General features: G+C 41.1%; 1 protein-coding gene across 2 annotated transcripts in view; it reads left to right on the top strand.

Annotated features, from left to right (window-relative positions):
* The window catches only part of LIMA1 (LIM domain and actin binding 1), a 91,839-nt gene that overhangs the window by 21,400 nt on the left and 45,696 nt on the right, over positions 1 to 24,743 (top strand). For both annotated transcript variants that reach the window (XM_081821658.1, XM_081821657.1), the window contains exon 2: positions 13,420 to 13,559. In XM_081821658.1, the coding sequence (XP_081677784.1) occupies positions 13,441 to 13,559 (119 nt within the window). In that variant the 5' untranslated portion in view covers positions 13,420 to 13,440. The remainder of the gene's footprint in view (positions 1 to 13,419; positions 13,560 to 24,743) is intronic.

Below are 24,743 nucleotides of genomic sequence, written 5' to 3'. Positions count from 1 at the left end.
GGTTTTAGGTCTTCTGTAAGAATCTTGCACAGCACTGCTAATGTAAATTACAGTTTTTCTCTCTAGGACACTTACCAAAATATGCAAATTTTTTTGGTGGGAAGAGAGATTGTCCTGTGACTTCTACCCATTTCCTGAGGCCTGTGGAAATAAACCTTTATGTACTTAAAGTTATACAGAAAATAGAATAAAATTAATATCAAACTTGAAAAAAAATAAAACAAACTTCCTAGGTGATTCTTATTTTATTCAAGGTTGTGACCTACTAAACTAAGGGTTTCTTTCTTTTTTTTTTTTTTAAGATTTTATTTATTTATTTGACACAGAGAGACACAGCAAGAGAAGGAACACAAGCAGCAGGAGTGGGAGAGGGAGAAGCAGGCTTCCCGCCGAGCAGGGAGCCCGATGCAGGACTCGATCCCAGGACCCTGGGATCATGACCTGAGCCAAAGGCAGATGTTTAATGACTGAGCCACCCAGGCGCCCCAGAAATAGCATTTTTAAGAAAACACCCTAATTATCGCAATAGAGAGAGTTAACTAAAACAATCTGTATTGATAGGGCTCAGTATTATTCTACCTGAGTTTGGTGCTAGAAACCATTTTTTGATGGCTATATCCACTGATTTCCTATAATTTGGAATAATTTGTCTTGGAATAAATAAACACAGCTGCTGTTTCATTTTTCCCCCCAAAGTACTAATCTATAAAAATAGTTGAATCCAACAAATGATTTCAAATTTCAAATGGTATTCCTCCCTTTATTTTACAAATACTTGAGTACTCACCATGTGCCAGGCACTATTCTGAGAGTAAAATATAGTGTGATTAAAAAAAAAAAATACAATGTAATCAGTGTCAGGGGTAAGTCTGTACTTTGGGGACTTAAGAGGAACCTCCTAGGCTTGGGTGGTCAGGAAAGGTGTCTGGAAGGAAGTGTCATTTTAGCTGGGACTGGTAGCATAAGGCCAGGGAGGATCTAAAGCATTTTTAGATGGAGTGGGGAATATGTATGAAGAAAGGGAAGGAATCAAGAGAGATAAGTTGAGCCTGCCTAAGGATATGAGAAAAGGTCTATACAAAGTCCACATGTGAAAGAAAGGGTGCATGTAAAATAATGCTTATTAATTAATAGTAATAAACATTCTGAGCATTTATTAGGTGCTAGGTAGTGTTGTTCGTACTTCACATATATGAACGTGTTTTAATGCTCAGAACAAAGCTGTGAAGTAGGTTCTTTTATCCCCAGTTTGCAGATGAGGAAACTGATACAAAGTATAAAAACTTGCCCAAGATCACACAGCTAGTAAGTGGTGTGAGATTTCAACAGCTAGATTCTACTCAATTGCCTATACTCTTAGTTTCTCTGCCTTTTTCTCTCCTCTTTATGTCACTGTGTTAGACATTTTATGTAGAACATTTGATGAGCTAAGTTGGGTGGTGGGATACTCCTCAGAAAGGTGACTAAATTACCAGTGGTCAACACAATTAGAAAGGGCAGAGTAAGAGCCTGTAAGTCCTCTTTTTAACTTCAGAACTTGTGCACCTTTTGTTATATCATACTACATGTTGTATGATTTTATTCAATAAAAGCAAAAATGTATATGCCAGCTCATCTTGAGAGAAAAATTATTTGTGGTGAAATAAACTTAATTCGAGAAGTAGAAATAAGAGGATGACACATGTCATTTGGACTGTGTTATGTTGTTGATTTATGGGACATATGAAGCTCTTCAGCATGCAGTAGAAATTCTAGGGCTGGAAGTCAAGAGGCTTTGGGAATCGTCTGGTGTAAGTGACCTTTGATGATTTGAGAGTGGCTGAGCTCACCCAGAGACAGGAGAGAAACTGACCCTTCGGTAATGCCTAGGAACAGAGGTGAGTCAAGGAAGAGTGAAATTGAAATTGGTTTGAAAGATAGGAGAGGAATCAGGAGAGTTCCAGTTAAAAAAAAACAAGGGAAAATACAATGTCAGAAATGAGCGACTAATCAACAATTAATATGGCAACAGAGCATAATAAAAACTGAGACATAGTCCGTGGTTTTGATAGCAAGAGATCTTTAGGAGAGTAACATTGGTAGGATGGTAGAAGAAGCCAGACCCAAGTGGTCAGAGGGATGAATGGAAGATGGGGAAATGGAAACAATGAGTATCTGGAGTCTTAGGTTTGGCTGTGAAGGTAGGAGCAAGGTTGAGGTGATAGATTGAGGGTGAAAAAGGCTTAAGAGAAAAAAGGATTATTTAATCTGTATGTACAAATTTCAGATGTGTATACACAAACACACATGTCAGAAAGGTGAGCATGAGAGTGCCTGGGTGGTTCAGTAGGTTAAGCATCTTACTCTTGATATGGCTCCGGGAAGATCTCAGGGTTGTGAGATAGAGCCCTACCCTGTCGGGCTCACACACTGGGTGTGTAGCCTTCTTAAGATTCTCTCTCTCTCCCTCTACCCCTCCCCACCCCTAAAAAAAACGTGAGCCTGCATTTAGGTGGAGAGGGCAAAGTCAGAGGCAGAGGTGAAATGGAAGTTTTGGAAGTTTTGGAAAGACAGAAGGGAAAGGTTGGAAACTCAGATATACTGTTGTGACAGTTATTTTTCCCCAGACATAGGTGAAGGGCGGGAAAGGTGATATCTAAGTGTGCCTTCTTCTTTTCTCTCTGGAGTGGTGAAGTGTGAATCACTAAGGGTGAATTTTGTAAGCGCCCAGTGAAAGTGGCTCTGATTCTTTGGTGAGCAGTTCCCAGAAGTAAAATTGCTTCTCAGAATTACACAACCTCCTTTTCATTACTTGGGCTCTACATCATAGTGTTTTTTAAGAACAAAATATCCTTAAAAGGAGATTTTTAAAAAGAGACAGAATGTTACTAAAGTGATTTTGTCTTGATGCAAACATCTACATCCTTGTTGACCCCTGGGAATTTGATCATTGTTAAAATTTTCTTATTGTCCTAGATACATGTTTCTACAGAGACCTGGCTAAAACTCTTCCAAGAACAGTAGCAATGATAATTCTAACAGACTCGTTAGACTTGCCTAACACAGTATTGCTGAATAATAGAGTAGTGAGGCTTTTATGTACAGTATTTGAAGTTATTTACTGGTCCCATTCTTTTTTTCATATCCCTTGATTTTATCTCAAGGTTTGAATAAGCTAAAATTGCTAATTCACAGTTCTGAAAAATGATACGTACTTTCTCAACAACTAGACTTAAGACTGCATAATAAGCATTCATTTTGTTGTACTGATAATGTTTTGGATAAAATTTAAGCCTTCATGCAATTTCATTCAAAACATGCATAAAGTTCCTTCTATTTAGAAAGCAATATACTAGATGCCAAGAGGGCAAGAGGCAAAGTAGACCTGTCCCCTGATCTCAAGAATCTTTCTACTGAGTAGAATTTACAAAATTATGGTGAAATAAAGGGAGTGACCTATACTGATTGGGAACAGGACTAGGGCAGTTCAGAAAAGGGTTCTTTGAGGAGGTAGTCTTTCCTGGAGTCTTGAAAGATGAATAGATTGAAGAAGGGATCAGGGGTGCCTGGGTGGCTCAGTCATTAAGCGTCTGCCTTCGGCTCAGGTCATGATCCCAAGGTCCTGGGATCGAGCCCCTCATTGGGCTCCCTGCTCTGCGGGAAGCCTGCTTCTCCCTCTCCCACTCCTCCTGCTTGTGTTCCCTCTCTCGCTGTGTCTCTCTCTGTCAGATAAATAAATAAAATCTTTCAAAAATTTTTAAAAAAAAGGGATCACATTCGAGGTGGAGTGAAAAAATGTATGGAATGTCAAAGGAAAAGAAATTGGTAATAGCATAATTTTGGAGATTCTTTGTTCGTGTCAAAATTCTATGACGTTAGGCTTCTCCCTATCAGAGAAAGAAGTTACAAATAAAAGGAATGCTAGAATGAATCTTGTGATGCTAGATTATGTGTGTGTGTGTGTGTGTGTGTATAGGTACCAACACACAGATAGATATAGAGATGAAAATAGAAATATATATGTGTGCTATATATATGAGCTAATATACATACATATATTCCTGGTTCTGTCCCCCAAAGAGCCTAGAAGCAGTGACATCTCAGTAGTGATGAGCACATGTAGTGCCCAGATTTGGTTTCTCCAATAAAAGGAATCAGGACTCCTTGGAGAAGTGGTTGATTTCAGGACTGGGGCTGGGCAAATACAAAACGAGTTTGGAACATCTTATAATGCTAAAAAGTAAAAATGTGCTTAAAAAAAAATGGTGGCACGTTGAATGGACACTAGAGCCAAGCTGAAGGAGCTCCAAGTGACCAAAGCTGGGAACAATTTGAGCAACAAAATAAAATTAGCCAGGGAATAAAATAATCCAAGAATTATTATAACCCAGGAAATAAAATAAATATCCATGAGTCTATCCTAATATAAATAAATGATTGAATAAATAAACAAGAGGGAAAGGACAATTCTTCCTTATAGAAGAATTCCAATTAATAAATGCAGAAGAAATGAAGGCAGTAGAAAATCACCATTAGAACATCATAATAATTGCTGAAGGCAAGATCAGCCCATGAATGCTAAAATTAATGAATAAAAATTTAAGAAGGAGTAGGATTGAAGTATCTCCCCGCAAATATTTATGAATTCTAAAGGGAAGCATAGTTAACTTTACAGTGGTGAAACCTGGCAGACACCACCTTAACCAAATGATCCAGTAACAAGACATCAACATCACATGCCTTCTGATAGGATACACTGAGGAAGAAGGCACGTCAGCTCTGTACTATTCTTCCCCAAATTCTTTAACTTCAATCTAATCTGAGAAAGCATCATGTTTTTAAAAGGAAAAACCTTTTTTTTTTTTTTTGAGGATTGCGAGATGTCCCAGGCTCATCTGGTATTTGCCCCGCCCCAGCTCTGGAATCAACTACTTGTTCAAGGAGCCCAGGTTTTTGTTTGTTTGTTTGTTTGTTTGTTATTTATTTGACAGAGAGAGAAAGAGAGACAGCGAGAGAGTGAACACAAGCAGGGGGAGTGGGAGAGGGAGAAGCAGGCTTCCTGCAGAGCAGGGAGCCCGATGAAGGGCTCAATCCCAGGACCCTGGGATCATGACCTGAGCCAAAGGCAGATGCTTAACGACTGAGCCACCCAGGCGCCCCAAGCCCAGGTTTTTTTTATCAGAGGAACCAAGAAACCCGAATTGAGGGTCATTCTACATAATACCTAACCAGTACTCTTCAAAAGTATCCTGCTCATGAAAGACAAGGAAAAAGAGAGGAACTGTTGTAGAGATTGGAAGAGACTTAGGAAGACATGACCATTAAATGTAGTGTAGGATCCTGGAACAGAAAGAAGACTTTAGTGGAAATTCTTAATTTTGATAGTTGTGCTGTGGTAATATAAGATAAAGCTATGTGAAAGTTACATGGGAACTTTTGTACCATGTTTGCAACTCGTGTAAATCTAAAAATTATAAATAAGTTAAAACTATTAACTTTCTTTTTTTTTTTTTAATATTTATTTATTTGACAGAGAAAGAGACAGCGAGAGCAGGAACACAAGCAGGGGGAGTGGGAGAGGGAGAAGCAGGCTTCCTGCCGAGCAGGGAGCCTGATGTGGGACTCGATCCCAGGACCCTGGGATCATGACCTGAGCCGAAGGCAGACGCTTAACGACTGAGCCACCCAGGCGCCCAAAACTATTAACTTTCAAAAGCTTTTTCAAGTATGTGAATTTGTCACTGTTTTTGTAAAAAACAAACAAAAAACCACACCCTTAGAAATAAATGTAGGGGTGCCTGGATGGCTCAGTTAGTTAAGTATCTGACTCTTGACTCAGGTCTTGATTTCAGGGTCATGAGTTCAAACCCCACTTTGGGCTCCATGCTGGGCATGGAGCCTACTTAAAAAGAAAGAAATGTAGTTTATATCCTAAAAAAACATTATGTGGGAACATACTTCATGTTGCTTTTGTTTAAAATTTCCCTTTGCACCTTGAAGTTCTTTAGGTTGGTTTTTTCCGTTTCATTTAGTTGCTCTCTGACATTCAAATCACAAAGAATTCTTGATTTAAAAAAAAAGAAAAGGAAAGTAAAAAAAAAAATTTTAAACTCTACAATCTGTTTCTTAAAGTAACATGTTCTTTTAACAAGTGAGTTTGTACTTTGTTCTCTCTAATTTTTTTGAGGCTGCATTCAGGCAACTATGCCTCTTGCACAAGTAACTATCTCCTGGGGGGTGGGGGGAGGCAGAGAAGGAGAGGGAGAGAGAAAGATATGAGATTAGGAGATTAGATTTATAAGAACAGGCTTGTATTAGTGGCAGCTCATTTGCTTTCTTCCAAGCATGGTTTCTGCAAGACAATTTGCTTAGTTAGGTTAAGTCTATAAATGAGTTTTGTTTTTTTTTAAAGATTTTATTTATTTATTTGACAGAGAGAGAGACAGCGAAAGAGGGAACACAAGCAGGGCGAGTGGGAGAGGGAGGAGCAGGCTTCCGGCTGAGCAGGGAGCCCGATGCGGGGCTCGATCCCAGGACTCTGGGATCATGACCTGAGCCGAAGGCAGACACTCAACGACTGAGCCACCCAGGCGCCCCTATAAATGAATTTATTAAAGTAGGTTTCCTGGAGCAGCTACAGGCCTCACCCTCAGCAGTAGCTCAAGGAAGCAGATACCTGGGACCAAATTTCCCAGTGAGTCATTGCCCAACCCTTAAACTTTAAAGGACCTTTGTTTAAGAGATTTTTATCTCCAGGCTACCACTCACCCATAGGATGTTTAGCTATCCTACCTCAAGCTACCAGGTGCGATAAAAGAACTTTGAACTAGAAGTAGAACTCTGGCTCTCATACGAACTAGTTGGTGAGTTGGGGAAAATTACTGGACCTTTATGTGGCTCAATTCTCTTACTGTAAAAAGGGGGACTTGGTTACTTGATTTCTAAGGTTCCCTCTTGATGTTAAACTCCGTCCGTTGTATCTAAAAGTGAAGGCAGGGCGCCTGGGTGGCTCAGTTGGTTAAGCGACTGCCTTCAGCTCAGGTCATGGTCCTGGAGTCCCGGGATCGAGTCCCACATCGGGCTCCCTGCTCGGCAGGGAGTCTGCTTCTCCCTCTGACCCTCCCCCCTCTTGTGCTCTCTCTCTCTCATTCTCTCTCTCTCAAATAAATTAAAAAAAAAAAAAAGGAACATTAAAAAAATAAAAAAAAAATAAAACTGAAGGCATCTTCCTTCTTAAGAAACAGTTACCTTTTATCCCGTTATTATTTGTTATACCACTGTCCTTGCAGTCTCTGAGGCTAAAAATATTAGAGTTATTTTTGTTATATCCATTTCCTTTAACTCCTGCACACAATTGACAACCAATCCAGCAATTCTTCCATCACAGTTGAAGTGGCAGTAGAATGCATTTGACTGGGGCGCCTGGGTGGCTCAGTCGTTAAGTGTCTGCCTTTGGCTCAGGTCATGATCCCAGGGTCCTGGGATCGAGTCCCACATTGGGCTCCCTGCTCTGCAGGAAGCCTGCTTCTCCCTCTCTCACTCCCCCTGCTTGTGTTCCTGCTCTCGCTATGTCTCTCTCTGTCAAAAAAATAAATAAAATCTTAAAAAAAAAAAAAAAGAATGCATTTGACTGAAGAGGTTGGGTTTTAGAGTCTGAACACTGACTTCTGCCTGGGCCATATATTAGCTGTGTGACTTCTGGCAAATTACTCAGCCTCAATGGACCAGTTCTTTGGGGGTTTTTTTGGGTTTTTGTTTGTTTTAATGGAAATAACACTAACTCCAGGCTTGTTGTAAGGATTAAATGAGTTAGCAAGTGATAACACTTTTTATTATTTGTACATAGTAATGCAGTGGATTGGATCTTAAAGTCAAATGGGCCTCTGGAAAAAAAAAATATTAAAAGGTACTGCAGCCCGGGCGCCTGGGTGGCTCAGTTGGTTGAGCGACTGCCTTCGGCTCAGGTCATGATCCCAGGGTCCTGGGATCGAGTCCCGCATCGGGCTCCCTGCTCAGCAGGGAGTCTGCTTCTCCCTCTGATCCTCCCCCCTCCCATGTACTCTCTCTCATTCTCACTCTCAAATAAATAAATAAATCTTTAAAAAAAAAAAAAAAAAAGGTACTGCAGCCCAAACTGAATACCTCCTTCTAGATGGGTCTTTCCAGTACATGTCTTTCTCATTCTTTCTTTTTTTTTTTTGAGAAAATGAGGGTGGAGAGGGACAGAGGGGAGGGATAGAGAGAATCCTTAAACAGGCTCCACACCCAGCACAGAACCCAGTGCAGGGCTGGATCTCACAACCCTGAAATCATGACCTGAGCTGAAATCAAGAGTTGGACACCTAACTGAGCCATCCAGGCGCTCCACACCCCCTTTTTTTTCCCCTCTCACTCTTAACAAGATTTCTAGAATTAAGGAAATTGTCCTAAAGTCTGAGAATGGGGTTCCCATCTAAGAGAGTGTGGGTAAATAGGGAGAGCTATCACATCTTTAATTCAAGCCCATGAAAGTCAAAATATTAAAAATGGAGAGTATTTCAAGTAGGCCCAAGATAACTCTTAAGTTTCACTGAAAGAACAAATGATTATCTCTGATGTTGACCGTTCTGAGAAGATCATTGCTACTACACTCTTACTGAGAGATAATTTGTATGGGTTTGCAGCTAGGTGGTTCAAAAATTTTGCTACCCAATTTTCTACCATGGCTAAAGGTAATGGTTTTAATCATTATTCATTACTTGTAGTGGAAAGAAAATTGACTTTGGAAATCAAAGAGATTATGGATTTGAATCCCAGCTCTGCTACTTTATATAACTAAGAGATCATTGTAAAGTTATTTAATATCTCTGAATTTTAGTTTTTCATCATATATATAAGACAATAAAACCAATTTTGTAAAGTGGTTCTGAGAATTAAGTGAGATATGTACTTCATGTAAGTAGATGTTGTAAAATGTTTATTTCTTTCCAAGAGTCTTTTAACCTTAGCCTTGAATTTTTATTTTTATTTTTCTTCTTAAAGATTTTATTTATTTATTAGAGAGAGAGAGAAAGCACAAGCAGGGGGAGTGGTAGGCAGAGGGAGAATCAGCCTCCCCGCTGAGCAAGGAGCCTGATGTGGGACTCAATCCCAGGACCCTGGGATCATGACCTGAGCCGAAGGCAGATGCTTAACCCATTGAGCCACCCAGGCATCCCGTAGCCTTGAATTTTTAGCTTCCTATAGTGTATCACTAGGATTTTTCTTATAGATGTGTATATTTCAACACGTGTAAAGCAAAACTCATCATTCTCCCGTTCTTCCTGTATTTACTGTCTCTGTTAAGACATCAGCAATCTTCTCATCATTCAAGTGTGATGATGCCAGAGTTGATTCCTTCTCTATCCCTAAGTCCATTTTATTCTAAAAACTGTCAGTTCTCTTTTCCCACCTTACTATTCCCCCCCATCCTAATGTAAACCTTGATTACCTCTCACTTTGACAGTTTTAGGATCTTTTTGACAAGTAAATTAGACTCCAATCTTTTCCCTTGTTACCAAGTTATACACTGCTGCAGAATCAGCTTTAAAACATGCTTCCCATTATGTTACTTGCTTTTTCAGAAACTTCCGTGTTCCACCATAGAGACTATGGGTGATCCACTATAAAACTCTTATCTTACTGGGGCGCCTGGGTGGCTCAGTCGTTAAGCGTCTGCCTTCCGCTCAGGTCATGGTCCCAGCGTCCTGGGATCAAGTCCCGCTTCAGGCTCCCTGCTCTGCGGGAAGCCTGCTTCTCCCTCTCTCTTCCTTTCCCACTCCCCCTGCTTGTGTTCCCTCTCTCGCTGTGTCTCTTTCTGTCAAATAAATAAATAAAATCTTTAAAAAAACAAAAAACAAAACAAAACAAAAAAAACAACTCTTATCTTACAGATGTGGGTGTTGGGCTCAGGGAACTTATATTTTTGATTTGCCGTGAAGGTCGCATCTGTGCTAGGGAGTGGCATGTTAAGACTAGTGCTTATCTCTGCTCACTCACAGACTAGTTCTTTCCACTATTGGAATATGGCCCAGACTCCTTAACAATGGTTTTCAAGGCTTATCCCATCCTGGCCCCATTATCTTCAACTACTCATGTACCTACGGTCAACTCCATTGAAGTATTCTATGCTATTTCAGCTCCCTAGCAGTATAAAGCTGTTCTCTCTACCTGAGATGCACTTTCCTCCTCTTGCCCTCAGTTGATGAAATTCTGCCCATCCATAAGTCCTAAGTCAATCTGATGTCTCTTCCCTTCCCTCCCATCAAGCCAGAAAATCAGATCCCCTACTCCTAGACCTTGCATTACCTCTAACCACATTCTGCTTTGTGCTATAATTATTTGTGTCCATGTCAGCAAGCCAACAGATTTTTTATAAAGATTTTAATTATTAGAGAGAGAGAAAGAACATGTATGGGGGAGGGGCAGAGAGAAAGGGAGAGGCAGACTCCCTGCTGAGCAGGGAACCCGCTCCAAGTCAATATATTTTACACTCTATTTGGGCAGGGCCCTCTCCCTATACCTTATAGAAAGTAGCTAGTTACTCAGTAACCTGATACCAGAGTCTCTCAAAAATCATATACTGATTCTTACCTTTATCTGTTTCATAGGGTGCTAATCACATTGTTAAGAAATTAGTAGTATTGCTTCTGTAAAGAGAAGTGTGGTCAGGGTGTGAGCTACCTCATTCCTTGAATATAAAGCATGCTTATCCTAGCCTTATACCAAGATAGATATTCTAACTTTTCTTGGATTTCTGGCCAAGATTAATCAACACCATGGAATTAGATTTGGGAATTAAATTCTTTTTTTTTTTTAACCACACTCAGTCCCTCAAATAATGAATAATTTTTCCTTTTTATAAATAAATTTGAGAACATATCTTCTATATTTTTTTTCTTTGATCCAGAATTGATTGCTGTAGAAGCACTGACAGCATTATACCCACACCTACATTGGAAGCACAATTGTACCAAAAGGTGTCTTAAAGGGTTGTTCAGTATTTCCTAAACTTGGCCCAAAGGTCTTTATTGTGGTTTTACATGACTAAGTTTAGCTGAATTGTTTGTTGTTTCTGTGTCTTTTTCTCATTAGAATAAGGGCTGACAATGTTTGGTGGGTCAGATATAAACTGGAAAGCAGATAGACAAATATATATTATTTGATACATTCAAGTTTACTTCAAAGAACATATGTAGAGGAGCGCCTGGGTGGCTAGTTGGTTGAGCATCTGACTCTATTTTGGCTCAGGACATGATCTCAGGCTCATGAGATCGAGCGCCACATTGGGCTTTGCACGCAGCATGGAGTCTGCTTGAGATTCTCTTCCTCTGCCTCTGTCCCACCCCCTGTTTGCCCGCTCTCTCTTTCTCAAAATAAGTAAATAAAATCTTAAAAAAAAAAAAAAAAAAAGAACGTGTAGAATTAAGATTATTTTATCCAGGAAAAGAGATATTACTAAAAAAACCAACATTTATTACTTATTCTGTGTCAGGGTCTTTTCTTCTTTATCTTGTTTATTCCTTATAAGGATATTATGAAGGAAGTACTGTTGTTATGGATGAGAAATCTAAGTTTTAGGGATGCATCTGTCTCTAACGCCAGACCTCCTTACCATGAGAGGATTCTATGTTACCTTCCAACATGGGGATTAACAAGTAAACAAAAACAAAATTAGCACTGTTTTCAGACAATGCTTTAGTTGGAAGAACGAGTACTCCAGGTGGAAAAGTAGTGTGGTCTTTTAGGCTTGCTTATCACTTACTTTGAATAAGAGGACTTTTAGTGTGAAATGGCAGCCCAAGCTGCTTGGGTAAGCACACCGTGTGTTCCGTTGTTGTCAAGGTTGTTCGAAGCAGTACCTGATGAACCGTGCATTCTGCCAGGTCAGTTATGCTTTGTGGTTGTCAAGAGACCTGCAAGTAGTATTTTTCACTCTTCAAATAAGGAAACTATTGGCTCATTTCTAATCTTACCTCTTCTGGACAAAGGTTGGAACTCCTTTGGTAATTACTAAGGCAAAAACTCCTTTGGTAATTTCTGGGACAAAAAACAAACAATCCAGATTAATGGATAGGGACTAGATGATTTCAGGGGCATGGCTTTATGTATTCTTTGACTCTAAGGGATTTTAGAAAGGACTTTCAGAATAGAGGTTTTGTCCTCTGAATTTAAAGTACATTATACCAGGGCGCCTGGGTGGCTCATTCAGTTAAGCATCTGCCTTCGGCTCAGGTTATGATCCCAGAGTCCTGGGATTGAGCCCCGCGTTGGGCTCCCTGCTCAGCAGAGAGCCTGCTTCTCCCTCTCCTTCTGTCACTCCCCTTGCTTGTGCTCTCTTTCTGTCTCTCTCTCTCTGTCAAATAAATAAATAAATAATCAAAAAATAAATAAAGTGCATTATACTTCCCCCAGTTGTTAGGATTGTTAAAATGTAAAAATAATAAGAATTCTAACAAAAGCCAATTCTAATATATTATACTTAAAATGTTCTTAATACTAGTATAAGTATTTTGTATAGTATAGTATAATCTACTTTGTATTTAAAATATATTATCTCCTTAAATCCATATCAAAACACCTATAATGGAAGGTATTATTCTCATTTTTCAGCTGAAGAAACTAAAACTGAAAAGATTATATAGTTTGTTCAAGGTAACAAAAGTTATGGGGCACCTGGGTGGCTCAGTCGTTAAGCGTCTGCCTTCAGCTCAGGTCATGATCCCAGGGTCCTGGGATCAAGCCCCACATCGGGCTCCCCCCTCTGCGGGAAGCCTGCTTCTCCCTCTCCCACTCCCCCTGCTTGTGTTCCGTCTTCGCTGTGTCTCTCTCTGTCAAATAAATAAATAAAATCTTTAAAAAAAAAAAATGGTAACAAAAGTTATGATTTCAAGTAAAGTCTATCTCAACTTAAAGCCCTTGCTCTTTATATGATACCATACAGTGTCCCCAGCTCTCTCTCCAGACCAAGTGATCAGTGCTGCAGAGTTTGGGGAGAGAGAGCAGCCAAAAGAAACTTGGATATAGGTAGAACCTAATTCGGACCTGAATCTACAGAGATGCCAAATGTACTTCCCCTGGGATATAACTCAGAAGAGTGGAACATTTCACTCCAAATGTGACTTTGGAACAGACTTAAGTTCAGGGGAAGGCCAACTGATGTTTGCACACTGAGGTCAGTCATAAAATGATGGAACCGGAAGGGACCTTAGAGATCATCTGGTCTAACCTTCTCATTTTACAGGAAACTCAACCCAGATATTGAATCATTTGACCAAGGTTACAGTTTTTGAGAGAACCAGTAGAGGAGTGTGGTTCTGCTGGTCTGGGGCTTTCTATTCTGTCATGGCACACCACTGCCAGTCCTTGGATGCTGGAGGATCCTCGTCTATGTCTAATATTCTGACTTTCTTTATTGCATAGGTATTTCAGTATCTGTAGACGATGGAATCAGCTCCATTTAATAGACGGCAATGGACTTCAGTATCATTGAGGGTAACGGCCAAAGAACTTTCTCTTGTGAACAAGAACAAGTCATCGGCTATTGTAGAAATATTCTCCAAGTAAGTGCTGATCCTGGTCCAAAATGACCATCTGTCTTGAGCAAACACTACCACCTGTCAGGGAAATAAGTAAAGGAAGTACATAGTGTAAAATGGTTTTATTGAGCACCTTCTGAAATTTAGACACCATGGAGAAGGATGATAATAATCAGGAGACACATACTCTATCCTGGAATTTTTTTTTAGTTGGGAATAGAAAAAGTTACAAACACAAAAGTTAATTATAAAATGTGTAATTCTTACGCAAAGTGTCAGCAAATCCAAAATGAATGGGAGTAAGGACTAGAAACAGAATAAGAGAGAGAAAGTGACCATCATGGGCAGAAGCTAGTCAGGGAGGCTTTCCAAAGTTGAGATGAGTTTTGAGGCAAGTTTTGATTTAGTTGAATGGAGTGTTAGGTATACTCTGTATCTGTGTTATCTAATAATGGGAGCCACTACATATGTGCCTATTTAAATTTAATTAATTCAGTTCATCAGCTGTACTAGCCACATTTCAAGTGTCCAATAGCTACATGTAGCTGGTGGCTACCATATTGGAGATCACAGAAACATTTCACCATTGCATAACATTCTGTTGAACAGAATGCAGTGCAAACTGTGTGAGCAAACTATGGCCTACTGGCTGCCTGTTTTAGTAAATAAAGGTTTATTGGAACATGGCCACATCCATTTGTGCATTGTCTATGGCTGCTTCCATGCTACAGCAGCAGAGAGCAGAGACCATATGGCTTCAAAGTCTAAAATATTTATTATCTGATCCTTTAAGAAAAAGTTTGCTGACCCCCTGCTTGCCATGAGTTCTTTGATATGAGGGTCTCTTTCTTGCTTAATTTATATGCCTAGCACGTGTATAGCACTGTATAGCACGGTGACTAGAACATAGTAGGCACTCAACAGATGTAGAAGGGATAGTATATGTAAATAATATACCAGGGATTGCAAACACATTGACTTCACTCAAATAGAAATGCCCTACTGGGAGGAGCTTAGGACAGGTGGTAGGTTTACCTCACGAACAGTTTGTTAATTAGTAGGAAGCTATTATACATTTAAGAGAAAAAAGATGGTCAACATTTGAAGAAAATGATTCTAGGAGCTGTATCTAGGATACAGCTAAATACCAATAGGAGGTAGGTATCTGTAATCTACAATGTCCCCTTTTCTTCAATAACAGATGCATCACGCACTTGCTCTGTGGAAAACATTGCCCTTCCAAACTATTGACCTTGATTACTGTTTAAGGTAGAGTGAAGGTGGAGGGAGACTGCATAACCCTTTTCCCTTCCACATTATGCATTTTGGATTACTGTAATTTTATAGCAAATATGTATTATTCTTACTAAAACAGGAAAATCAATAAAGATATTTCAGAAAAAAGGGATAGAGATCTGGAAAGCTCTTAAGATTTAATCCCTAACCTCAAGGAAATTAATGGTATAGGTTATTATAGTTTATATAGTAGATAAAGTCCCCTAACTTCCTTCATCTAAAGAATCACATGTGGTGTGGGCACCTGGGTGGCTCAGTCATTGTGTCTGCCTTCGGCTCAGGCCATGATCCCAGGGTCCTGGGATCGAGCTCCACATCGGGCTCCCTGCTCAGCGGGAAGCCTGCTTCTCCTCCTCTCACTCCCCTTGCTTGTGTTCCTTCTCTCACTGTGTCTCTCTCTGTCAAATAAATAAATAAAATCTTAAAAAAAAATAAAAGTAGGGGCGCCTGGGTGGCTCAGTTGTTAAGCATCTGCCTTCGGCTCAGGTCATGATCCCAGGGTCCTGGAATTGAGCCCTGTGGGAAGGCTGCTTCTCCCTCTGCCTGCCGCTCCCCCTTCTTGTGTTCCTTCTCTCTCTCTTACAAATAAATAAATAAAATCTTAAAAAAAAATTCACATGGGGTGCCTATTAATAATATGGTGTTCCGGTTATCTGTTGGTGCCCAGGGAAAAAGATCTCCCAAATTTAGCGGCTTGAAATACTAACATTTATTTTGCTTATGAATCTCCAGTTTGTATAGTGCTTGCCTCTACTCCCCTTAACATCAGCCAGGGTGGCTCAAAGACAGGGCCCCTCGTCATCTAAAGGCTCACTCACTCAGCAGTTAGGTTGTGGCTGCTGGCAGTCAGCTGGGATCTCAGCTAGAGCCCTGGTCAGAATACCTACACATGGCTTTTCCATGTGGCTGCTTGGCTTAGTTGGCTGGGTTCCAAGGGCAAGCATCCAGAGATGAAGAAGGGAGGAAACAAAGGAAGAAGGGAGTCAGGGTCAGGGGTTGTGTGGCCTTTTGTGACCTAGCCTCAGAAGTTACACAGAATCACTTTTGCCACATTGTCTTCATTGGAAGCCAGCCTCTAAGGTTGGCCCATTTTCAGAGGGAAGGGAATTTGACTGTACTTCTTTTTTTTTTTTCTTAAAGATTTTATTTATTCATTTGAGAGAGAAAGAGAGAGCACACAAGCAGGGGGAGAGGCAGAGGGTGAGGGAGAAGCAGACTCCCCGCTGAGCTGGGAGCCCAATGCAGGGCTCAATCCCAGGACGCTGGGATCAGGACCCGAGACGAAGGCAGACGCTTAACCGACTGAGCCACCCAGGCGCCCCTGACTGTACTTTTTAATGGGAGGAATGTCAAAAGATTTTTTTGGATGTGTTTTAAAAACCATCCTATATGGCTTACCTGGCCCCTCCCCTAAAGATTCTGATTCCATGTTACACAATGCAAGATGCTATTTTAGAAATAATTTCTTTTCTAGAGTAGTCCATCCAGCATTCTGGGGCATTATCAAATATTTTATACAGGTAGTGCCCTGGTCTTCTTTAGCAAGGTCTGGCAACATAATATTAAGAAAGAAGTTTTATAAATACACTCACACTAACAAAGAGCAATTACGTAGGTGACTAACACTAAAATTTCATAGACAAATTTCAGTCTTGACTGTCTAGCAGCATGTCAGCTTTACATTCAGATGCAGCTTCAGTCTGACCACTTCTCAGCACCTCCACAGCTATCACGGGAAGTCCAAGCTACCTCCTTCTTCCCTTAGTTTTCTGCAGTAGCTCCCTGAATGGCCTCACTACTTCACTTTTGCTGCTATACAGTTAATTATCCATGATACAGACAAGGGGACCTTCAAGAACATAAAACAGATCACATCCATCATTTTTCAAAACTCTCTAGTGGCTGTTCTCATCGACAATAAAAGAAAGTCCTTGCACTAATCTAACTGGAGGAAAAAAAAAAGATTCTGATTCCATGTGTCTGGGATGGGGCCTAGGAATTTGTGTTTTCAGCAAGTATCCCAGGTGAATTTTACCTTCAAGGAAGTTAAGAAAGCACTGGTAGTGGAAGAGATGGACTTGTGAACTCACAGCGGTGAACTTGAACATAAAGCAAAATGAATACAGTTTCGGATAGGTTCCAACAGAGGATCGTGGAAACTGACCATGAATAAAGGGAATAGGAGAGCAAGCAGTCTGGCATGGAGATATGCAAAAGGGAGAAGTGACTGGTATAGTTCACTTTAGCCTGGGTGATAGAAGGCCTTGAATGCCATCCTAAGTTTAGGATTTAGTTAGATGAGCAATGGGAACAGTTGAAGGTTTTCATGCAGAGAATGACATGATCAGACTTGTATTTTAAGAAAGATGTTTCTGGCACCCCTGTAAAAGGTAGACTGGCAAGGTGAGAGATTGATAGCATAGAGACAAGCACTAAGGCTCTCTTGACAGGCCAAGTGAAAACTCTTGAGGGTGGAGGGCAGCAGGGATGGAAAGAAAGACAAGGAATTGAGACATTGTTGAGATGTGATTAATGGGACTTGGAAACTCCCTGTTCTGCAGAGAGACTTCTCCACATTCTTACCCTTTTCACCCTGGCTAGCCCCACCTTTCTTTTTTCTTTTTTTTTTTTTTCTTTTAAGATTTTATTTATTTGAGAGAGAGAGAATGAGAGAGAGCATGAGAGGGAGGAGGGTCAGAGGGAGAAGCAGACTCCCCGCCGAGCAGGGAGCCCGATGCGGGACTCGATCCCGAGACTCCAGGATCATGACCTGAGCCGAAGGCAGTCGCTTAACCAACTGAGCCACCCAGGCGCCCTAGCCCCACCTTTCTTTAGCTGAACTTGGCTTTCCCTCCACTTGCATTCAGTCTCTGAGCAGTGGCCACCTTCCTTTCTGCACATGCTTCCCCGAAATATTCTAGGGCCAGGAGTCAAGGTTGCTGCTCTCCTACATCTCTCCTACTGTTTCCCATCCATTGTGTTTCACTCCTTGTTCTGAAGTTCTAAACTTGGGTTGAGGCTCACGTCTCACTAGACTCTTTTTTTTTTTTTTTTTTTAAGATTTGATTTGTTTATTTGACAGAGAGAGACACAGCGAGAGAGGGAACACAAGCAGGGGGCGTTGGAGAGGGAGAAACAGGCTCCCCACTGAGCAGGGAGCCCCATGCGGGGCTCGATCCCAGGACCCTGGGACCATGACCTGAGCTGAAGGCAGATGCTTAATGACTGAGCCACCCAGGCACCCTCACTAGACACTTTTTATCCTCCCCTTCATTGCAGTGGTGTGCCAGCCACCTGGCCAAGCTCCTTACCTTCCCTGGGGACACTAGCTTCCAGCTTCATTCTCTTTTCAGTGTCTCTCAGTGAGGGTGCTCTGGGCATTTTCGAGGAGGCAGACCTTCCTTCTGCAGGATGTTCATCATCTTGCCTTCCTCCAAATGCTATTAGTACCCCCATGACATTGTGGCATCCAAAAAAGAAAAATGGGATGGAAGGGAAACCCCAATAAGATTCCCTCACACATTTCCAAATATCCCCCTGGGCCAGTAGGGCCCCAGTGAAGAATCACTGGTCCACTGGACCTGTCTCATACTCTGGACTCTTAATTTCTTGATCCTCCCTACTTCTTCAACCTGCACGTTGTCTCCCACTTGCATCCAGTCCCAGCCTTATCATCATGCAGAATCCATCTCTGGAACGTGCATGTGGAATACCCTTTCTGATTGCAGCCTCCTGTCCTAATACTTTTCCACTCTTTTATTCCCACTGATGCTGCTCTTGGGCCAAAACAGGACACCCAGGCCCTGGATGTCAGTCTCCTTCCTGGCTTCACTTCCTTCCCTGCCTACCTCGGTTGGTCACTTCAGTGCAACTCTCACCCCTTCCACAGTTCCTTTCCCACCCCTTTATTCTGTCATCCCCCTCCCCCCAAAGCCAGTTCTCAAGATAGAGGAATTGGGTCTTATAGCACTGATGAGAGTTAGGAAGTTGGAAAAAGCAATTCATCTTAGGGTCCTTCTTAATCTTGCAGAGAGAAAGTACAAAGCGATCTTAGAGGTCAGCTTCTCATAGCATAGCAGGGTGACTGTCTTCTCCATGAAGGTTATAAGGGCAGATGACAAACTATAAGTTCCAAACTCATTAACAGAATCAGTGTCCAGGCACCATGCTAGATTCTTTTTTTTTTTTTTTAAGATTTTATTTATTTATTTGACAGAGAGAGCAAGAGAACACAAGCTGGGGGAACAGTAGGAGGGTGAGGGAGAAGCAGGCTCCCCGCCAAGCAGGGAGCCCGATGTGGGGCTCGATCCCAGGACCCTGGGATCATGACCTGAGTCGAAGGCAGACGCTTAACCATCTGAGCCACCCAGGCGCCCCAACCATGCTAGATTCTTATTAGAAACAGATATTATTTCTAATCCTAACAAAAACTGTATGGGGGGGTGGGGAGACCTTAGGCCTGTTTTATAGCTGAGAACACAGGAAATATGTGGATTTGTTTCTGTCTAGTATTTTTCATCTGATTCTGATGTATTGAACAGGTTTTGAGGAATGAAGAGAATTGTGTTTGATAGGCTGAGAGGATGGTGGTGACATTGCAGACAGGAGGTGGAAGGCACAGAAGTAGTACAGGGTGTGATGTGCTCTTAGGACAGTAAAAACCAGAGACCCAGCCTGGACCTCTTCTCTGTTTCATGCTCAGTAGAGACCCTGAATTGACATTGGTGATATTGCTTACGGCTTTTAGGGTTCACTCACCATAGATTCCCAAAGCAGATTGCAGGGCTGGGTTCCACAAAGCAAATACTAATTTCTACTTCCAATACCTGGTGACCTGATTTTCTCTTATTTGCAAACACTCCCAATTACGGGGTTTAGAATTAGAAAATCCTGCACAAGCCTACTTAAGAGACTGTAGGAAACCTTAGGAGATTTCTGATCAGAGATTAATGTAAAAGTGGTATTTAGGGGAAGCTTAATCTGGCTCATGTTTGTAGAATTAGTGGGGCTTTCTAACGGTTTACATTTATTTGTACGTAAGAGTAATTTTTCTAGCATCAGAGCTAGAACTCTCATGAGTTCTTTATAGTTCCAGACATTTCTTTTACTGAACCTCTATACTATACAAATCATTAAATTTGAGGTAAGAAAGGTCCTATTAATGAATCCATTTAAATGGCTGGCTTTGGTTTCGCTCACCATTAACCAGCATGACATAATCCTTTGCTTGATTAAAATGTTACTCTTGGGGCACCTGGGTGGCTCAGTCGTTAAGCGTCTGCCTTCGGCTCAGGTCACGATCCCAGGGTCCTGGGATCAAGCCCCGCATCGGGCTCCCTGCTCGGCGGGAAGCCTGCTTCTCCCTCTCCCACTCCCCCTGCTTGTGTTCCCTCTCTCTGTCAAATAAATAAAAATAAAATCTTTTAAAAAATAAATAAATAAAATTTAAAAATAAATAAAATGTTACTCTTTTGGTGGAATTTGGTTTCTTTGCAGAAGACTCCTCTTTGACGCTTATATTTTTGGAAGTAAAGGGAATCTAGCTCAGTGGTTTTCAACCTATCTTTTTTTTTTTTTTTTATGTTATGTTAATCACCATACATTACATCATTAGTTGAGTTCTTCAGAGGAACCTCAGGGGCCAGTTCTTGGAAGGTGGGAAGATCTAAAGGGCCAAGCCTGAGACCTTCCACACCAGCCGTGCTGCTTTGATCTCTTTTATATGTTAGGTTTCTAAAGAAGATATCATTTGAAGAGAGGATTCTGCAGTAAAAAGTTTTAAAACCACTGATCTGACTAACCTTTGCCCCATTCCTCAGACAGACAAGGAACTTGATATCCAGCCATTATGACTGAAGTTCACACCCCAAGATAGTGGCAAAGCTGAATTCAGCACACAGATCCCTGCCCCCCATCATCCTTCCCCCATGTCACAGTTCCTCCCACTCTTGTTATAACTTTCCCCGTAACATAGTCTGAAGAACATGGTTTATATTTAGTTTTCTCTGACTGTTCTTCCTTCATTAAGAAAAAATTGACCCTCAGATCTCCCTGGCTAACTTCCTCTTTTTTTTTTCCCTCCATTTTTGCTTCTCTGTAATATTTTAGTGGTGAAATATTTCCAGAGGAAAATACATTGCCTAAAACTTGGGAGTTTCCATTTTCCCTTTGCTCTGTTTGAGGGCATACAAGCAAGAGTCATAGCTCAGGAACTCTATTCTGGCCTTAGAAAAGTTTGAGGCACTGTTATTACTCCCAAGATAATTTTAGTATCCTCCATCAGCTGCCTGCCTCACAGCTGAGCATTAATGAGCAGTTGCAAGATTAAATTCTGTGTGTGAAGGAGACTGGAGGACAAGACAATCTGGGAAGGGAAGAGGGATGAGATTTTAATTATAGAAATGTCACTGCAAATACTTTCTACCTCAAATTTAGATCTTCAAAATGCCTTTCCCCTCCCCTGCCCCTGCAAAATCAGCAACCTTCACATTTTGTAGTCAGAATAATGCTAGTTGCTCTAAGTGCCCTTGAGGAAAGTCTGAGGCCTGAATCCTAGTCTAACACTGAATTCAGAAGGATGGGACCTCAGCATCTCTTAGCATTCTGGGAGTACAAAATGTAAAAGCACCAAGGCATTGACTTGGAAGAAAGCAGAGGTGTGCAACCTTTCCTCCCTGTGTATCTACTATTTAGCAATACCTCATTATAAATAAAGGGTGAGGAGATTGGTGTGGGAGTTTCAAAACATAATTCAAGACAGCTACCTGCATATACACCTGTGTCTTGCCTCAGTGCTAAAAGGACAGGATTGAAGGTGAAAACTATTCAGGTCTTCTTTAAATCTATGTTTCTGTTAAGACAGTAAAGAGAAGGGAACCTTTGAGCTTATTTACTCAACTAACCACAGTGTAAATACTTTGCCTTAGAGAACAATTAATTGAGAATAAACCTGTCTGCTGATTGGTTCTGCCTCATATGTCGTATTATCGCTGTAGTATATTGTAGATGAGGAGTGTGGAAACAAGGTTCAAGGCCAACTGTAAGTTCCTTTCCCTCTATAATCCACTTTTTCCCCTGCATTTACATTTTTAGGAGCTGTCAGACAGATGTATTAGTACAAGTGGGGGAAAATATATGTACAAGAACATTCACCAAAGTGCTATTTGTAATGGTAGAAAACCGGAAACAATCCAAATGTGCATTAAAAGGAGTATGGGTGGGGCGCCTGGGTGGCTCAGTCGTTGAGCGTTTGCCTTCGGCTCAGGTCATGATCCCAGGGTCCTGGGATCAAGCCCCACATCAGGCTCTCTTCTCAGCGGGAAGCCTGCTTCTCTCTCTCCCACTCCCCCTGCTGTGTTCTCTCTCTCGCTGTGTCTCTGTCAAATAAATAAATATAATCTTTAAAATAAATAAATAAATAAAATAAAAGGAGTATGGGTGAATTAATTATATTTATGATGGAAGAGGATTGCCAGGGTGCCTTCTGTGCTTGTAGCCTTTGTCTTGCATGACTTCTCAGCACTTTGTCCTTCCCACATTTTTCCTTCTCTTGGCTTTCTCTGACGATTTCCTGGTTTTCCTACCACCTCTCTGTCTGTCCCTTGTCATTCTCTCTTATCACCTCCTTCTCCTCTTCTGACTTCTAAATGTAGAGTCTCTAGGACTTCTCGAACTACACACTCTTCGTAGATGATATCATTCATATACTCCCATGGCTTTACCATCTGTGGACAGACAAGTCCTAAATTTATATTGCTAGCTCAGATCTCTCTTCTGAGCTTGAGACATATGTATCTCATCACTGCTACCACCAAATGGATGTTTCAGTTAACATGCCTAACACTGAACTCTTTATCTTTCCCATCCCCAAATTTGTTCCTCTTCCAGAATTCCCCATCCCAGGAAACAGTGATTCCATGGACTCTGCTGCCAGAAACCTGGGCATTGTTCTTGACTGCTTCTACCCCCTCCCCTCATGACCAATCCTGTTGATTCCACCTCTGAAATACATCTCAAGTCTATTCACTTTCTTTCTCTCCAAGGCCACCACCCTGGGCCAAGCCAGCATCACCTCCCACTAATGCCACCTCTTTTCTCAGCCCCTCCAGTCCATTCTCCACACAGTCTCTGGAGCACTCTTTTATTTTTATTTTATCTTAGGCTAATTTTTTATTTTTATTTTTTTTTTCATTAGTTTCAGAGGAGGAACTTAGTGATCCATCAGTTGCATATAACACCCAGTGTTCATTACATCAAGTCCGCTCCTTAATGCCCATCACCCAATTATCCCTTCCCCCTACCCCTCCCCTCCAGCAACCCTCAGTTTGTTTCCTATGATTAAGAGTCCCTTATGGTTTGCCTCCATCTCAATTTTTATCTTATTTTTCCTTCCCTTCCCTATGTTCATCTGTTTTGTTTCTTAAATTCCACATATTAGTGAAACCATATGGTATTTGTCTTTCTCTGACTTATTTCACTTATTTAGTTCCATCCACATCATTGCAAATGGCAAGATTTCATTCTTTTTGATGGCTTAATAATATTCCATTGTATATGTATACCACATCTTTATCCATTCATCTGTTGATGGACATCTGGGCTCTTTCCATATTTTGGCTATTGTGGACATTGCTGCTATAAACATTGGGGTGCATGTGCCCCTTCGAATCACTATGTTTGTATCCTTTGGATAAATCCCTAGTAGTGTAATTGCTGGGTCATGGGGTAGCTCTATTTTTAAATTTGAGGAACCTCCATACTGTTTTCCAGAGTGGCTGTACCAGCTTGCATTCCCACCAACAGTGTAAAAGTGTCCCCCTTTCTCTGCATCCTCACCAACATTTGTTGTTTCCTGACTTGTTAATTTTAGCCATTCTGAATGGTGTGAGGTGCTTTCTCATTGTGGTTTTGATTTGTATTTCCCTGATGCCAAATGATATTGAGCACTTTTTCATGTGTCCATTGGCCATTTGTATGTCTTCCTTAGAGAAATGTCTTCTGCCCATTTTTTATTGGATTATTTGTTTCTTGGGTGTTGAGTTTGATAAGTTCTTTATAGATTTTGGATACTAACCCTTTATCTGATAAGACATTTGCAAATATCTTCTCCCACTCCATAGGCTGCCTTTTAGTTTTGTTGACTGTTTACTTTGCTGTGCAGAAGCTTTTTATCTTGATGAAGTCCCAATAGTTCATTTTTGCTTTTGTTTCTCTTGCCTTTGGAGACGTGTCTAGCAAGAAGTTGCTGTGCCGAGGTCATAGAGGTTGCTGCCTGTGTTCTCTTCTAGGATTTTGATGGATTCCTGTCTCACATTTAGAGCTTTCAGCCATTTTGAGTTTATTTTTGTGGAGCACTCTTTTAAAAACATGAATTGGATCAGTGACCATTCCTTGTACCTAGGATTATATTCAAAATGCTCACCACAGCCCACAAAGCCCCTGCCTCCCCGCACCATCTCTTGCCCTCTCCCTTTCTCACTGTGCTCCAGCAACACTGGAGTTCTTTTTGTACCTTATACACCTGAGACATGTTCTTGCCTTGGGGCCTTTGCATGTGCTAGTTTTCGGTGCCTGGAATGCTTTTCCCTCATTGTTTTGCTTGGCTAACTCCTCTGGTCAAACTGGATCTCAGTCTAAAGGTCATTTTTTCAACAAGACTTTCCTTCATACTTAACAACACACACACACACACACACCCCACCCGCTGCCTTCTCAATTTGGTTCCTTTGTTAGGTTGTTTCATAATACTGTGTTCTTTTTCTTTGAAGGACCGTTATATATGTGTGTGCGTATACATATGTGTGTATATATGTGTGTGTGTGCATATATATATATTCATGTACTTATGTGTTTAATGTCTAAACTATAAGCTGTCTGAGAGCAGGAACTGTATCTCTTTGGGTTATTTCTTTT

The sequence above is a fragment of the Leptonychotes weddellii genome, chromosome 5 (genome assembly GCF_054177405.1).
Source record: "Leptonychotes weddellii isolate Sample4059 chromosome 5, ASM5417740v2, whole genome shotgun sequence".
Taxonomy (NCBI): domain Eukaryota; kingdom Metazoa; phylum Chordata; class Mammalia; order Carnivora; family Phocidae; genus Leptonychotes; species Leptonychotes weddellii.
The sequence above is the reverse complement of the archived record's forward strand: the minus strand, read 5'-3'. Positions and strand labels throughout refer to the sequence as shown.